The sequence below is a fragment of the Balaenoptera acutorostrata genome, chromosome 8, assembly GCF_949987535.1.
Source record: "Balaenoptera acutorostrata chromosome 8, mBalAcu1.1, whole genome shotgun sequence".
Classification (NCBI taxonomy): Eukaryota; Metazoa; Chordata; class Mammalia; order Artiodactyla; family Balaenopteridae; genus Balaenoptera; species Balaenoptera acutorostrata.
Genome location: NC_080071.1, coordinates 87104224 through 87120904, shown reverse-complemented (window position 1 = coordinate 87120904; position 16681 = coordinate 87104224). Strand labels below are relative to the sequence as shown.

The following is a 16681-nucleotide window of genomic DNA, read 5'->3' as shown; positions in this document are numbered from 1 at the left end:
TACTAAATAACCAAGAGATCACTGAAGAAATCAAAGAAGAAATTTAAAAATACATAGAGAAAAATGACAACGAAAACATGACAACCCAAAACCTATGGGACGCAGCAAAAGCAGTTCTAAGAGGGAAGTTTATAGCAATTCAATCTCACCACAAGAAACAAGAAAAATCTCAAATAAACAATCTAACCCTATACTTAAAACAACTAGAGAAAGAATAACAAAAGAAAACCCAAAATCAGTAGAAGGAAAGAAATCGTAACGATCAGAGCAGAAATAAATGAAATAGAAATGAAGAAAACAATAGCAAAGATCAATAAAACTAAAAGCTGGTTCTTTGAGAAGACAAACAAAATTGACAAACCCTTAGCTAGGCTCCTCAAGGAAAAAAAAGGAGAGGACGCAAATCAATAAAATTAGAAATGAAAAAGGAAAAATCACAATTGACACTGCAGAAATACAAAGGATTATAAGAGACTACTACAAACAACTATATGCCAATAAAACGGACAACCACGAAGAAATGGACAAATTCTTGGAAAGGTACAATTTTCCAAGACTGAACCAGGAAGAATTAGAAAGTATAAACAGACCTATCACGAGTAATGAAATTGAAACCGTAATTTAAAATCTTCCAACAAACAAAAGTCCAGGACCAGATGGCTTCACAGGTGAATTCTATCATACATTTAGAGAGAAGCTAACACCCATCCTTCTCAAACTCTTCCAAAAAATTGCAGAGGGAGAAACACTCCCAAATTCATTCTGTGAGGCCACCATCACCCTGATACCAAAGCTGGAAAAAGATAACACAAAAAAAGAAAATTATAGACCAATATCACTGATGAACATAGATGCAAAAATCCTGAACAAAATACTAGCAAACAGAATCCAACAACACATTAAAAGGATCATACACCATGATCAAGTGGGATTTATCCCAGGGATGCAAGGATTCTTCAACATATGCAAATCAATCAATGTGATACACCACATTAACAAATTAAGGAATAAAACCCATATGATCATCTCAACAGATGCAGAAAAAACTTTTGACAAAATTCAACACCCATTTATGATAAAAACTCTCCGGAAAATGGGCATAGAGGGAACCTACCTCAACATAATAAAGGCCATATATGACAAACCCACAGCAAGCATCGTACTCAATGGTGAAAAACTGAAAGCGTTTCCACTAAGATCAGGAACAAGACAAGGATGTCCACTCTCACCACTCTTATTCAACATAGTTTTGGAAGTCCTAGCCACAGCAATCAGAGAAGAAAAAGAAATAAAAAGAATACAAATTGGAAAAGAAGAAGTAAAACTGTCACTGTTTGTAGATGACATGATACTATACATAGAAAATCCTAAAGATGCCACCAGGAAACTACTAGAACTAATCAATGAATTTGGTAAGGTTGCAGGATACAAAATGAAATCTCTGGCATTCCTGTACACCAACAACAAAAAATCAGAAAGAGAAATTAAGGAAACACTCCCATTTACCACTGCAACAAAAAGAATAAAATACATAGGAATAAACCTGCCTAAAGAGGCAAAAGACTTGTACTCAGAAGACTATAAAACAATGATGAAAGAAATCAAAGATGACATAAGCAGATGGAGAAATATACCATGCTCTTGGATTGGAAGAATCAATATTGTGAAAATGACTATACTGCCCAAAGCAATCTACAGATTCAATGCAATCCCTATCAAACTACCAATGGCATTCTTCACAGAACTAGAACAAAAAATTTTACAATTCGTATGGAAACACAAAAGACCCCAAATAGCCAAAGCAAACCTGAGAAAGAAAAACAGCGCTGGAGGAATCAGGCTCCCCGACTTCGAACTATGCCACAAAGCTACAGTAATCAAGACAATATGGTACTGGCACAGAAACAGAAATATAGATCAATGGTACAGGACAGAATGCCCAGAAATAAACCCACGCACATATGGGCACCTAATTTATGACAAAGGAGGCAAGAACATAAAATGGAGGAAAGACAGCCTCCTCAATAAGTGGTGCTGGAAAAACTGGACAGCTACATGTAAAAGAATGAAATTAGAACACTACCTAACACCATACACAAACATAAACTCTAAATGGATTAAAGACTTAAATGTAAGACCAGACACTATAAAACTCTTAGAGGAAAACATAGGAAAAACACTCTTTGACATAAACCACAGCAAGATCTTTTTTGATCCACCTCCTAGAGTAACGGAAATAAAAACAAAAATAAACAAATGGGACTTAATTAAACTTAAAAGTTTTTGCACAGCAAAGAAAACCATAAACAAGACAAAAAGACAACCCTCAGAATGGGAGAAAATATTTGCAAATGAAACAACAGACAAAGGATTAATCTCCAAAATATACAAACAGCTCATGCAGCTCAGTATCCAAAAAACAAACAATCCAATCAAAAAATGGGCAGAAGACCTAAACAGACATTTCACCAAGGAAGACATACAGATGGCCAAGAGGCACATGAAAAGATGCTCAACATCACTAATTATTAGAGAAATGCAAATCAAAACTACAATGAGGTATCACCTCACACCAGTCAGAATGGCCATTATCAAAAAATCTAGAAACAATAAATGCTGGAGAGGGTGTGGTGAAAAGGGAATCCTCCTGCACTGTTGGTGGGAATGTAAATTGACACAACCACTATGGAAAACAGTATGGAGGTTCCCTAAAAAACTAAAAATAGAACTACCATATGACCCAGCAATCCCACTACTGGGCATATACCCTGAGAAAACCATAATTCAAAGAGTCATGTTCCACAATGTTCATTGCAGCACTATTTACAATAGCCAGGACACGGAACCAACCTAAATGTCCATCGACAGATGAATGGATAAAGAAGATGTGGCACATATATACAGTGGAATATTACTCAGCCATAAAAAGAAACGAAACTGAGTTATCTGTAGTGAGGTGGATGGACCTAGAGTCTGTCATACAGAGTGAAGCAAGTCAGAAAGAGAAAAACAAATACCGTATGCTAACGCATATATAATGGAATCTAAAAAAAAAAATGGTACTGATGAACCTAGTTGCAGGGCAGGAATAGAGAGGTAGACATAGATAATGGACTTGAGGACATGGGGTGGGATGGGGAAGCTGCGGCGAAGTGAGAGTAGCATTGACATATATACACTACCGAATGTAAAATAGTTGGCTGGTGGGAAGCAGCAGCATAGCACAGGGAGATCGGCTCGGTGCTCTGCGATGACCTAGAGGGGTGGGATAGTGAGGATGGGAGGGAGGCTCAAGAGGGAGGGGATATGGGGACACATGTATGCATATGGCTGATCTGCTTTGTTGTGCAATAGAAACTAACACAGTATTGTGAAGCAATTATACTCCAATAAAGATCTGTTAAAAAAATAAGTAAATAAAAATTAAAAAATAAAAACATCTCTTGTCTTTCAATAAAAGTTTCTTTGGATGGGGAAAGAAAAAGGATGTCACAATACACTTAGTTTGTATACAAAAGCTAACAAATGCTTACACCTAATATATATATTTAATAAGTTTAATTTTCTCCAACAGCATTCAAACTTCTTTTCTTGACTAGCTTTTTACCTTACCCATTAAGGCCAGCACAGATGGACTCTGTTTCTCTGCCTATGAAAATCTTATTTACAGTGTTGTATATTTCACACGGTGACCTCATATCTGGAACCCATTCCTTTTCCCATCTGCAAAGAACAACTGTTCTCATCTGTGGGGGAAGGCTCTGGCTGCAGAGTCTCATGATGTCACAGGCCAGGAGGAATCACTTACAAACTCCTGGGAATGAGAGTTGTTATATTGATCAGCTTTTTGTTTTAACATTAGCAAAGAGTTGCTTCAAAAGCAAAAATTAATACGAGGGAGCAAAAATAATACCATTGCAGAATAGTTCCCTGAGCCTATCTCTGTAAATTTTATAAACAATTTTTCTTCCAAGTCATAACAACAGAGGATCCTCTCTCTCTTCTTCAAAGACAGTACCTTGATCCTTTATTCAGTCAGTAAATAAAGATTTATTCAATATAAATTTATTAAGCATCAATCAAATGCCAGTCATTGGGCTAATTTGTGGGAATAAAACATGACCATGCCCACAAGGAAGTGAACAGTCTATCTGAGAAAATATAAATTCCAAGAAATGATAATAAGTTTAGAATAAAGGGTAAACAAAAAAGTCGGCTTCAGGAAAGTGGTAATGGCCAATTCCGCTTGGAGAATTAAAGTGAGGCTTCATAAAGGGGGTAACATTTAGGTAAGGTCACGCACAATTACATGAAGATAGTGGGAGAAAGCATTCCTAACACCAGGAACAGTGTGTACAAAGTCACAGAGGAATCAAAGAGCAGAGTTTTTACTAGCAAAGTTTCGAAGATCAGGGTGAACTGAGCAGAGTGTACCTGGAAGAGAACGGCAGGAGATGAGAATGGGAAAAGCACAACAGGTCTTCATACACAGAACAAGATGAGGGCCAAGAAACTTGCAGATAAAATGGAGTTCAGTATGTGCGCTGAACAATAAACAGCAAATGAATGGATTAATGAATGAACAAATGTCCAACTGAAGCTTTAACTTTCCTAAGAGAGACCTTATCAAAGAAATCAAGGGAAGCTTAAAAAAAAAAAAAACCAACTGTACCTCTGAAATCAGAGCCAGCAACTAATTAATTTGTTAAAAACAAATTTTCATTCAAGAGTCCATATTAAGCACATGTTCACTTGACCACAGGTAAATACAAAAGGTGATAAAAAGGATAAAAAGGAAGAGAAGATGACAGTATCTGTTAATTAGCTGGATCTCCAGCCCCAAACACAAATATAGAACCTGGACACTTGGACTGAGAGAAAATGGAACACAGTCGACATCTTCAAGCAAGCCAGGTAACACATGGCAATGTTTCTATACTAAACTAAGAATTATAAAACAGACTAATTCAAAGAATATGTGGCCTCGCCTCCCTCTCGATCTCATTGCCTACTACCCGCCTCAGATTTCACGCCTAAAGGGACCTAAGCTGCCTCACTCCATATTGTTTCACAGTTAGTGTCTTCATTAGTGTCACTACCTTTCCATACCTCCCTTCCCACACACATAACACTCACTTAATAGACCCAAATGAGTCATCTTTCAATATTCACCGCAGGTGTCACCTCCTACAGTTTCCCGGTTTCCCCCAACATTCTCCAATAAGTGGTCACACTTTTATCTGAGCACTTACCCTTTATCCTCAAATCATCTGTTCACATGACTGCCTCCTCCACTACTGGGCTGCAGGCTCAAAGTACAGAAAGTCAGTCTCATCCACCTTCATCTCGGGAGCAACCACGCTGTGTGCTCCTAACTATATAAACTGTTCCTGGCTCACAGTGGATAGTTGAACGTTTGCTGAGCCAAACTGCTGAATTAGCTTGTAAAAATATTTTGTAAACTATAAAGCACTCAACAAATATTGTCTGCTGCTGTTTACTGTTTCCTTTTCAAGCTTATTCTCTGTCAGTCAGCATCCATGTGCTCCAGGCAAACTGACCTATCAATGTTTCTTATAGCCACATGCTATATCCCACTTCTCTCTTAGCAGTTCACACTGGTCCCCTTGTAAAGCTCTTTCTCTCCACTTATTCAAACTGCACCAATCCATGGCCTGGCTCTAATATATCCCTTCTAATAAAGCACTCCTAGACAACCCTAACTGGAAGTAACAGCTCCCTTCTCTCAAATCTCAGAGCACTTTGTCACGGTCTGGTGGCACTTATCACCTCTAGTTATACTGTAGGTCTAAGAAGTGGGAAGCCCTGGGCCTGTTATGTCATCATTTCTCTCAAAGCACACAGCAGAGAAAAATAAACAGTTTCAATGAGTAATCGATTACTTCTGATTCCACATATTCAAGGAATAGCCTTCTAGTATATTTTAAGCACCTGAATAAGTGTTCCTCTCTTCAAGCCTTCTGAAACATCCTCCTTGGACAGGTAGGTTTCAAATACGCTTTTTTTCTTCCCTCGTATGGTCTTGCTCTTTGACTTTTTGTCGCCTGGTGAAGCACCAGCACCACATGGGCCAGCCAAAGAGGACACGCCTAGAAACATGAGGCATCCATCAACTCTACTCAAACGTCTCTCTATCTCCAAAACTGGAGATATTTCACCTTTTTTTTCTTATTTAGAAAGACGAAAACATAATAAAATTCCCTGATAATGATTTCAAATAGTCATAAAGAGGAAAAATTGGTAAGGAAACATGAATAAAATGTACACAGATTTGAGACCTGAATTTTAAATCAGCACCACAATATACATGGAACAGAACCCAAATAATGGGTTCAGTATGCTTTGCTGGTTATAGACACAAACTTTTAAAAACAGGAATTACTAAAAGATCATCACTTTTCTAGAGGAGATTAAACAGCTGTACTCAATATAACAATAAATTAAGACAGCAAGAAACCACACAATTCTAAAGTAAATAACACAGGAGAATATTTAACAGGTCATCAGAAGAATTACAGTCTCCCTCAGTCCTAAGACCCGCCCTGCACCTCCATTCCACTTTAGTTCAGGTCTCCAGTTGCTAGAGCAGATTCCATTTTCCTTTTGCTACCTCTGGGGGTCCCCAGGGGCCGGAGGTTCAGCCGGTAGTCAGGATGGCTCATTACTGGTTCCAAGGTCACCTCTTCTCTCTAGATCCAGGAGGGCCTCCACTGCTCAGCTCAGAGTTCTTCTGGCCTTAATCAGCTCAGTTGTCACTAGCTGAAACCAAAGAGAGATGGGTGACTAAAGAACCGTTAACCTGAAGCCTCCTCTGTGCTCTCGGAAATTTAGGACTTCGACGGCAAAGGCAATGTGGTGTCCCTCCTGGGTCCTGGCGTCACTTTCTCCTAGGCACTTAGTCAGGCACACCATCTGTCCTGAGTTGCTTTTCAAGGTCTTCAACCTCATGGGTATCACCAGCCTGCTTGTTTGGGCCCCTTCAACTAAAAATCTCCACAAATAGGGCAATGAGGTAGAAATTAAGGAGTTCTGAGGTTCTATTCAGCTAGTGGAATGTACAAGAGCAGGAGGGAATATGGTTTTGAAAAATGGTATAAAGATCTAGAATCTAAAGGCTATAATGAAATAGGTACTAAACTAGGGCTCAAGAGATGTGGCATTTACTAAGTTTAACCTTAGACAAATGACGTTCTTCTACAAAATCAAATAAATCAATTCCTTAGAATTCATCAGTATAAACATAACCTGATTCACTGCCACAACCAGATGTCCAAAACTATGCATGGAACTGCAGATGATTCACTAGCTTTCAAAAAATGGGAATACTGCAGTTAGACATCTACTTCCCTACTCTTACCTGCCATCCCTTCAAACCAGTCATCTGACCAGAAGCTCCGGCAGCTGCTCCTAAGGAATACAAGGCAGCTGCCTGGCTCAGCGGACTGGAATGTGGGGCCCTGCAGCTGGCCCCCTGGCCTTCGACCTGGACACTGAACATGTCATCACTACATCTACTTTCTACTCTCTGCTGGCCACAGGCCCAGGATTCAAGCCTATACTTGCAAATTCTCAAAATCCGGATGGGCAGCCTGCTTTCCCATAAAATGGATCAAGATGTCATTCTGAACACTAAAACCCTTTCCTCTAAACTTCCCACACACATCCTTCACCAAAATGATGTAATTTTTCTTTAAATTGAAATTAATACTAACTCAGGAGAGGAGAAGCAACAGAGACAGAGTAACAAGCCACTCAGTGATATGTGAAGAGATTCAGAGATAAAGTCAAGAAGTTTCAAGAAGAGAGAGAAACAGATGGTCTTAGATAAACAACAAGGTAGTGGAAAAGGCACAAAGAGAAGTCCAGACCATCTGCTGGTTTCATTCAGAAATGCATTCAGGGCTTCCCTGGTGGCGCAGTGGTTGAGAATCTGCCTGCCAATGCAGGGGACACAGGTTCGAGCCCTGGTCTGGGAAGATCCCACATGCCACGGAGCAACTGGGCCCGTGAGCCACAACTACTGAGCCTGCGCGTCTGGAGCCTGTGCCCCGCAGCGGGAGGGGCCACGATGGTGAGAGGCCCGCGCACCGCAATGAAGAGTGGCCCCCGCACCACGATGAAGCGTGGCCCCCGCTTGCCGCAACTGGAGAAAGCCCTCGCACGAAACGAAGACCCAACACAGCTATAAATAAATAAATAAATAAATAAAGTAGCTATTAGTTTAAAAAAAAAAAAAAGAAATGCATTCATCCACTCCTTAATTCAACAACTATTTCTGCAAGATACTATACACTAGGCATAGTGAGGGATACAAAAGTTAATTAGACTTATAGAACTCATATTAAAATAACTAATATAAGTTGGGGAGTGATGAGCACTTTTTTTTTAAGTATGGGTAATGTACATATGATGGAAGAGAGTATCTCCAGATCAGGAAATCCAAGAGAGCTTCAGGAAAGATGTTAAGAACCGAGAATGTGAGAAAAGCATACTGCTGGCAAAAGGGAAAAAAAATATAGACACACAAACAGAAAAACACAGGCAGGTTCTTGCCACGTTAATTCCATTTGGATGGAGTCCAGCCTATATGAAGGGAGGCAGTGGCAAGGAAAATAAAACAAGTTGGAAGGTCTAGAAAACCAGCCCCGTTTCTCAAAGGCAGTAGGGAATTTCTGAAGCACGAAAGAGCAGAAGAGAAGAACAACAGACCAAAGTTGTGTTTCAGGAAAAATTAACCTGGCAGAGCACATTCAGAGTCATCTGGAGTTGAGAAAGACTGGCAGCAGCTGCACCTCAGGAAAGAACCAGAACAGACTGTGTGAAAGGAAGGGAAGGCCTGAACTAGAGTTGCAGCTGCAGACACTGAAATGAACAGACCACTGACATGGTATTACATAGGAAAACTGGCACCACGTGGCAACCAGGCATATCTGAAGGAGAGCAAGGAGGTGGCAATTGTGTGAGATTTCAAGTAAGGAGACTGGGAGATGATAACATCACTAAGTTAGAGAAGATGGGGAATTCTACTTGGGGTATTATATACCTCTACATGGCAATACCTACCTCTACATATATATGCCTCTACACGTGGAAATACATACTTCTACATCAAGAACTTGAAAACTGGAGCATAACTTAGAGAGATGAATTAGCCAGCCATTTGCATAAAGATGGTAACTCAAAGTTTTCTAGAATGGAAGAGATTGCCAAAAAGGGGTAAGGTGATGCAGAAGAGGGCCTAGGACAAAATCTGGGTTAGGGCAACTTTTTTTGCAAAGAGGAAGAAGAAGTAGAAAACATAATAAAGAAGCTAATAAAGATATAGGGGAAAACACCAATAGAGCCTGATGCTAAGAAAACAAGGGAGACAATGACTTCCAAAGGAAAACAGGTTCATGATCAGGGTTTGCACCAACTACTAAGAAAACAAATAATGGCAGCCTTGGGTGGGGCAAGGGGTTGGAGCAAGCTGCAAACAGGAGAAAGACAATCCAAAAATAAGAGCCAGAATTGAAAATGGGGTACTTCATACCAAGTCTTGATGCAGGCAAGAGTTCAAAATTAAGGGGAGTTACTGCCAGTCAAGTGAGATGGAGGTACAGAGATCTCAACTCAAATGTCCTAGGTCAGCTGCATTTGTAACTTTTTTTCACAGCAAATATCTCGGTTGGTGTGATTTACACCTAACTTTTCTGTCTAGCTCAGGAAGATAAGGAATGTTTGGTTGAGATCATCACTATAATCCCACTGGCTCCCACAGTACCTAGGATAGAATAGGTGCTCAATAATCACTCCTTAAATGACTGGATGAGTTTGTTTTCATGAGCAAGCAGTGAGAACACCAAGCAAAGCAGGGTCATTCAGGGAAACCATGCTAAAAACAAATCAGCAAAGAACGGAAAACCAGGAAACAAAGTCGGCAAGAATAAGCCAGACCAGCCAAGCAGAGAGTCAAAGTCTGCCTTTGGGTATCAAAGCACTGGAAGCAGATGGAAAGATTCCAAGAATACAAGATGCTAAGCAGAAGACAAACAAGCAAGCAACCTTCCCTTCCAAGTGATGTAGTTGGGAAGGCCCATTAACCCTGCAGAAATCCTGGACACTCCTACCCTGACACACTAAAAGCACAAGTCACCAGCTAATCCTCACCAGCTTTCAGAGCGAGGGCCAATGATACACTGCCCAACTGCCCACTGGCTCCTAGAGAGGGTGTCTTGCCATGGAAATAGCTGTACATTCTGAAGAGTTGGGCTAAGATTAGGATGAACAGGCAGTACTGGTTAATAGTGCCACATGGTACAAAAGAGTAGGAATGAGGAGGAATGTAGGAAAAGCACTAGACTTGAGAAAGTGTAAACAAAGAAAGCATCTGGGTAAAAGAAGTGGTGTCTTGAGACCCAATGTATAGTACAGAGCAGGTGCTCAAAAATTTGAATAAATGAAGACTATCTAGGACAGAAACCAGGTTACGACAAATATATACTAGCGAGAAATATGAGTAGCAGGGCCAGGACTAGGGTGAGGCAAGCAAGGCACCTAGGACACAAAATTTATGAAAGCTAAGTGACACAAGTGCCAACCCCATGCTTGTAGGACTCCAAGAGTAAGTGCCTCCTTAAATGTTTGTGCCCTAGGCATCTCACTTGCCTTACCCTAGTCTAGGCCAATATCACAGCTAGTCTGGTTTGTAATACCAGTTAGGGCAAGCAACAGATCAGTAGACCAACCAGAAATATAACAGGGAGAATCAGGGAATGAGACAATCAAAGTGCGTCTTGTAAGAATCTACATCTTCCTGCTGTGTGTATGCTCAAGACTGTAAACATGCAGGAGAGAAATGAGTGGGTCCTAGAGAGCTATTCATCCCTGGATGAATGTGACCCTTGCAAATACAGAAAGCAAAAGCCAGGGCAGACTTGTAAACTGCCTCAATTTTGAATGCATTTCCCAAGTCTCACCAGGACCACTGACAAAGGGTGGGGGCCTCATCGTTTCAAGGAGTTTAAACACAACTTCTGACTAATCATTAAGCTGACCACTAAGATATGCTGACTCAAGGGCAACTATCAGAAAGTCATGCTTAAAAATAAAAACAAGAAAAAAAGAACTGAGCAGAGACATGAGCAGCTAGCTACACACTATGAGAGAAACAGACTCCACAGAATTAGCCCATGCAAGCCGCTTAACAAACAGAGCAACCACCTCCAACTCTGGAGGAAAAGGAATCAGAATGCAGAATATATTATCAACAACATCCAGATTTCAACGAAAATTATAATATGTGCAAAAAAAAAACAAACCAGAAAAGTTTGACCCATACAATGGGGCAAGGGATAGTTTCAATAAAAATTATCTCTAGGGCTTCCCTGGTGGCGCAGTGGTTGAGAATCTGCCTGCCAATGCAGGGGACACGGGTTCGAGCCCTGGTCTGGGAAGATCCCACATGCCACGGAGCAACTACGCCCGTGAGCCACAATTACTGAGCCTGCGCGTCTGGAGCCTGTGCTCCGCAACAAGAGAGGCCGCGATAGTGAGAGGCCCGCGCACCGCGATGAAGAGTGGCCCCTGCATGCCACAACTAGAGAAAGCCCTCGCACAGAAACGAAGACCCAACACAGCCAAAAATAAATAAATAAACAAAGTAAACAATGCGTTAAAAAAAAAAATTCTTTAAAATTAAAAAAAAAAATTATCTCTAAGTGAGCCTAGATTTTAGATTCAGGCAACAAAGACTTCAAAGCAGCTATTATAAATATGTTCAAAGAACTAAAAGAAACCATCTTTAAAGGAAACTATGATAACAATGATTCATCAAATAAAAAATATCAGTAAGAGATAGAAATTATTTTAAAAGAACCAAATGGAGGGTTCATGGGAACCACAGTCTCCGACTCATGAGGTCTTCAGACGCTCAGAAACAGAGGAATTCAGAGAAAAGATAAGGAAACTGAAGCACAGAAGGGATAGGTGGTTTGTCCACTGTCACAAAAAGTTATACTCCATTTAAAGTTATTATAAGTCTTAAAAAGGCGGAAGCAAGAAGAACTACAATCCTGCAGCCTGTGGAACAAAAACCACATTCACAGAAAGATAGAAAAGATGAAAAGGCAGAGGGCTATGTACCAGATGAAGGAACAAGCTAAAACCGCAGAAAAACAACTCAATGAAGTGGAGATAGGCAACCTTCCAGAAAAAAAATTCAGAATAATGATAGTGAAGATGATCCAGGACCTCGCAAAAACAATGGAGGCAAAGATCGAGAAGATGCAAGAAATGTTTAACAAAGACCTAGAAGAATTAAAGAACAAACAAACAGAGATGAACAATACAATAACTGAAATGAAAACTACACTAGAAGGAATCAATAGCAGAATAACTGAGGCAGAAGAACGGATAAGTGACCTGGAAGACAGAATGGTGGAATTCACTGCTGTGGAACAGACTAAAGAAAAAAGAATGAAAAGAAATGAAGACAGCCTAAGAGACCTCTGGGACAACATTAAACGCAACAACATTCGCATTATAGGGGTCCCAGAAGGAGAAGACAGAGAGAAAGGACCAGAGAAAATATTTGAAGAGATTATCATTGAAAACTTCCCTAACATGGGAAAGGAAATAGCCACCCAAGTCCAGGAAACACAGCGAGTCCCATACAGGATAAACCCACGGAGAAACACGCCGAGACACATAGTAATCAAAGTGGCAAAAATTAAAGACAAAGAAAAATTATTGAAAGCAGCAAGGGAAAAACGGCAAATAACATACAAGGGAACTCCCATAAGGTTAACAGCTGATTTCTCAGCAGAAACTCTACAAGCCAGAAGGGAGTGGCGTGATATACTTAAAGTGATGAAAGGGAAGAACCTACAACCAAGATTACTCTACCCGGCAACGATCTCATTCAGATTTGATGGAGAAATCAAAAGCTTTACAGACAAGCAAAAGCTAAGAGAATTCAGCACCACCAAACCAGCTCTACAACAAATGCTAAAGGACCTTCTCTAAGTGGGTAACACAAGAGAAGAAAAGGACCTACAAAAACAAACCCAAAACAATTAAGAAAATGGTCATAGGAACATACATATCAATAATTACCTTAAACGTGAATGGATTGAATGCTCCAACCAAAAGACACAAGCTTGCTGAATGGATACAAAGACAAGACCCATCTATATGCTGTCTACAAGAGACCCACTTCAGACGTAGGAACACATACAGACTGAAAGTGAGGGGATGGAAAAAGATATTCCATGCAAATGGAAGTCAAAAGAAAGCTGGAGTAGCAATACTCATATCAGATAAAATAGACTTTAAAATAAAGAATGTTACAAGAGACAAGGAAGGACACTACATAATGATCAAGGGATCAATCCAAGAAGAAGATATAACAATTATAAATACATATGCACCCAACATAGGAGCACCTCAATACATAAGGCAACTGCTAACAGCTATAAAAGAGGAAATTGACAGTAACACAATAATAGTGGGGGACTTTAACACCTCACTTACACCAATGGACAGATCATCCAAAATGAAAATAAATAAGGAAACAGAAGCTTTAAATGACACAATAGACCAGATAGATTTAATTGATATTTATAGGACATTCCATCCAAAAACAGCAGATTACACTTTCTTCTCAAGTGTGTATGGAACATTCTCCAGGATAGATCACATCTTGGGTCACAAATCAAGCCTCAGTAAATTTAAGAAAATTGAAATCATATCAAGCATCTTTTCTGACCACAACGCTATAAGATTAGAAATCAATTACAGGGAAAAAAACGTAAAAAACACAAACACATGGAGGCTAAACAATACGTTACTAAATAACCAAGAGATCACTGAAGAAATCAAAGAGGAAATCAAAAAATACCTAGAGACAAATGACAATGAAAACACGCCAATCCAAAACCTATGGGATGCAGCAAAAGTAGTTCTAAGAGGGAAGTTTATAGCTATACAAGCCTACCTAAAGAAACAAGAAAAATCTCAAGTAAACAATCTAACCTTACACCTAAAGGAACTAGAGAAAGAAGAACAAACAAAACCCAAAGTTAGCAGAAGGAAAGAAATCATAAAGATCAGAGCGGAAATACATGAAATAGAAACAAAGAAAACAATAGCAAAGATCAATAAAACTAAAAGCTGGTTCTTTGAGAAGATAAACAAAATTGATAAGCCATTAGCCAGACTCATCAAGAAAAAGAGGGAGAGGACTCAAATCAATAAAATTAGAAATGAAAAAGGAGAAGTTACAACAGACACCACAGAAATACAAAACATCCTAAGAGACTACTACAAGCAACTCTATGCCAATAAAATGGACAACCTGGAAGAAATGGACAAATTCTTAGAAAGGTATAACCTTCCAAGACTGAACCAGGAAGAAACAGAAAATATGAACAGACCAATCACAAGTAATGAAATTGAAACTGTGATTAAAAATCTTCCAACAAACAAAAGTCCAGGACCAGATGGCTTCACAGGCAAATTCTATCAAACATTTAGAGAAGAGCTAACACCCATCCTTCTCAAACTCTTCCAAAAAATTGCAGAGGAAGGAACACTCCCAAACTCATTCTATGAGGCCACCATCACTCTGATACCAAAACCAGACAAAGATACTACAAAAAAAAAATTACAGACCAATATAACTGAGGAATATAGATGCAAAAATCCTCAACAAAATACTAGCAAACAGAATCTAGCAACACATTAAAAGTATCATACACCACGATCAAGTGGGATTTATCCCAGGGATGCAAGGATTCTTCAATATACACAAATCAATCAATGTGATACACCATATTAACAAATTGAAGAATAAAAACCATATGATCATCTCAATAGATGCAGAAAAAGCTTTTGACAAAATTCAACACCCATTTATGATAAAAAAAACTCTCCAGAAAGTGGGCATAGAGGAAACCTATCTCAACATAATAAAGGCCATATACGACAAACCCACAGCAAACATCATTCTCAATGGTGAAAAACTGGAAGCATTTCCTCTAAGATCAGGAATGAGACAAGGATGGCCACTCTCACCACTATTATTCAACACAGTTTTGGAAGTCCTAGCCATGGCAATCACAGAAGAAAAAGAAATAAAAGGAATACAAATTGGAAAAGAAGAAGCAAAACTGTCACTGTTTGCAGATGGCATGATACTATACATAGAGAATCCTAAAAATGCCACCAGAAAACTACTAGAGCTAATCAATGAATTTGGTAAAGTTGCAGGATACAAAATTAATGCACAGAAATCTCTTGCATTCCTATACACCAATGATGAAAAATCTGAAAGAGAAATTATGGAAACACTCCCATTTACCACTGCAACAAAAAGAACAAAATATCTAGGAATAAACCTACCTAGGGAGACAATAGACCTGTATGCAGAAAACTATAAGACACTGATGAAAGAAATTAAAGATGATACCAACAGGTGGAGAGATATACCATGTTCTTGGATTGGAAGAATCAATATTGTGAAAATGACTACACTACCCAAAGCAATTTACAGATTCAATGCAATCCCTATCAAATTACCAATGGCATTTTTTACGGAGCTAGAACAAATCATCTTAAAATTTCTATGGAGACACAGAAGACCCCGAATAGCCAAAGCAGTCTTGAGGGAAAAAAACGGAGCGGGAGGAATCAGGCTCCTTGACTTCAGACTATACTACAAAGCTACAGTAATCAAGACAATATGGTACTGGCACAAAAACAGACACATAGATCAATGGAACAAGGTAGAAAGCCCAGAGATAAACCCACGCACATATGGTCAACTAATCTATGACAAAGGAGGCAAAGATATACAATGGAGAAAAGACAGTCTCTTCAATAAGTGGTGCTGGCCACCAAACCAGCTTTACAACAAATGTTAAAGGAAATTCTCTAGGCAAGAAACACAAGAGAAGGAAAACACCTACAATAACAAACCCAAAATATTTAAGAAAATGGGAATAGGAACATACATATCGATAATTACCTTAAATGTAAATGGATTAAATGCTGCCACCAAAAGACACAGACTAGCTGAATGGGTACAAAAACAAGACCCATATATATGCTATCTACAAGAGACCCACTTCAGACCTAGGAACACATTCAGACTGAAAGTGAGGGGATGGAAAAAGATATTCCATGCAAATGGAAATCAAAAGAAAGCTGGAGTAGCAATTCTCATATCAGACAAAATAGACTTTAAAATAAAGACTATTATAAGAGACAAAGAAGGACACTATATAATGATCAAGGGATCGATCCAAGAGGAGGGTATAACAATTGTAAATATTTATGCACCCAACATAGAAGCACCTCAATACATAAGGCAAATACTAACAGCCATAAAAGGGGAAATCGACAGTAACACAATCATAGTAGGGGACTTTAACACCCCACTTTCACCAATGGACAGATCATCCAAAATGAAAATAAATAAGGAAACACAAGCTTTAAATGATACATTAAACAAGATGGACTTAATTGATATTTATAGGACATTCCACCCAAAAACAACAGAATACACATTTTTCTCAAGTGCTCATGGAACATTCTCCAGGATAGATCATATCTTGGGCCACAATTCAAGCCTTGGTACATTTAAGAAAATTGAAATCGTATCAAGTATCTTTTCCGACCA

General features: G+C 39.2%; 1 protein-coding gene across 5 annotated transcripts in view; it reads right to left on the bottom strand.

Annotated features, from left to right (window-relative positions):
- The window catches only part of DIS3L2 (DIS3 like 3'-5' exoribonuclease 2), a 386722-nt gene that overhangs the window by 316067 nt on the left and 53974 nt on the right, over positions 1-16681 (bottom strand). For 3 of the 5 annotated variants that reach the window (XR_009009011.1, XM_007184723.2, XM_007184727.3), the window contains exons 2-3: positions 6632-6780; positions 5953-6110 (exon numbers count right to left, since the gene is read on the bottom strand). The exons of 1 other annotated variant lie outside the window; for it this stretch is intronic. Coding sequence is in view for 3 of the 4 variants with exons in the window: in XM_007184723.2 (XP_007184785.1) it covers positions 5953-6110; positions 6632-6683 (210 nt within the window). In the remaining variant the exon portion in view is untranslated. Of the gene's footprint in view, positions 1-5952; positions 6111-6569; positions 6591-6631; positions 6781-16681 lie in introns of those variants that run through there. One more of the 5 variants, XM_007184724.3, reaches the window with a different exon arrangement.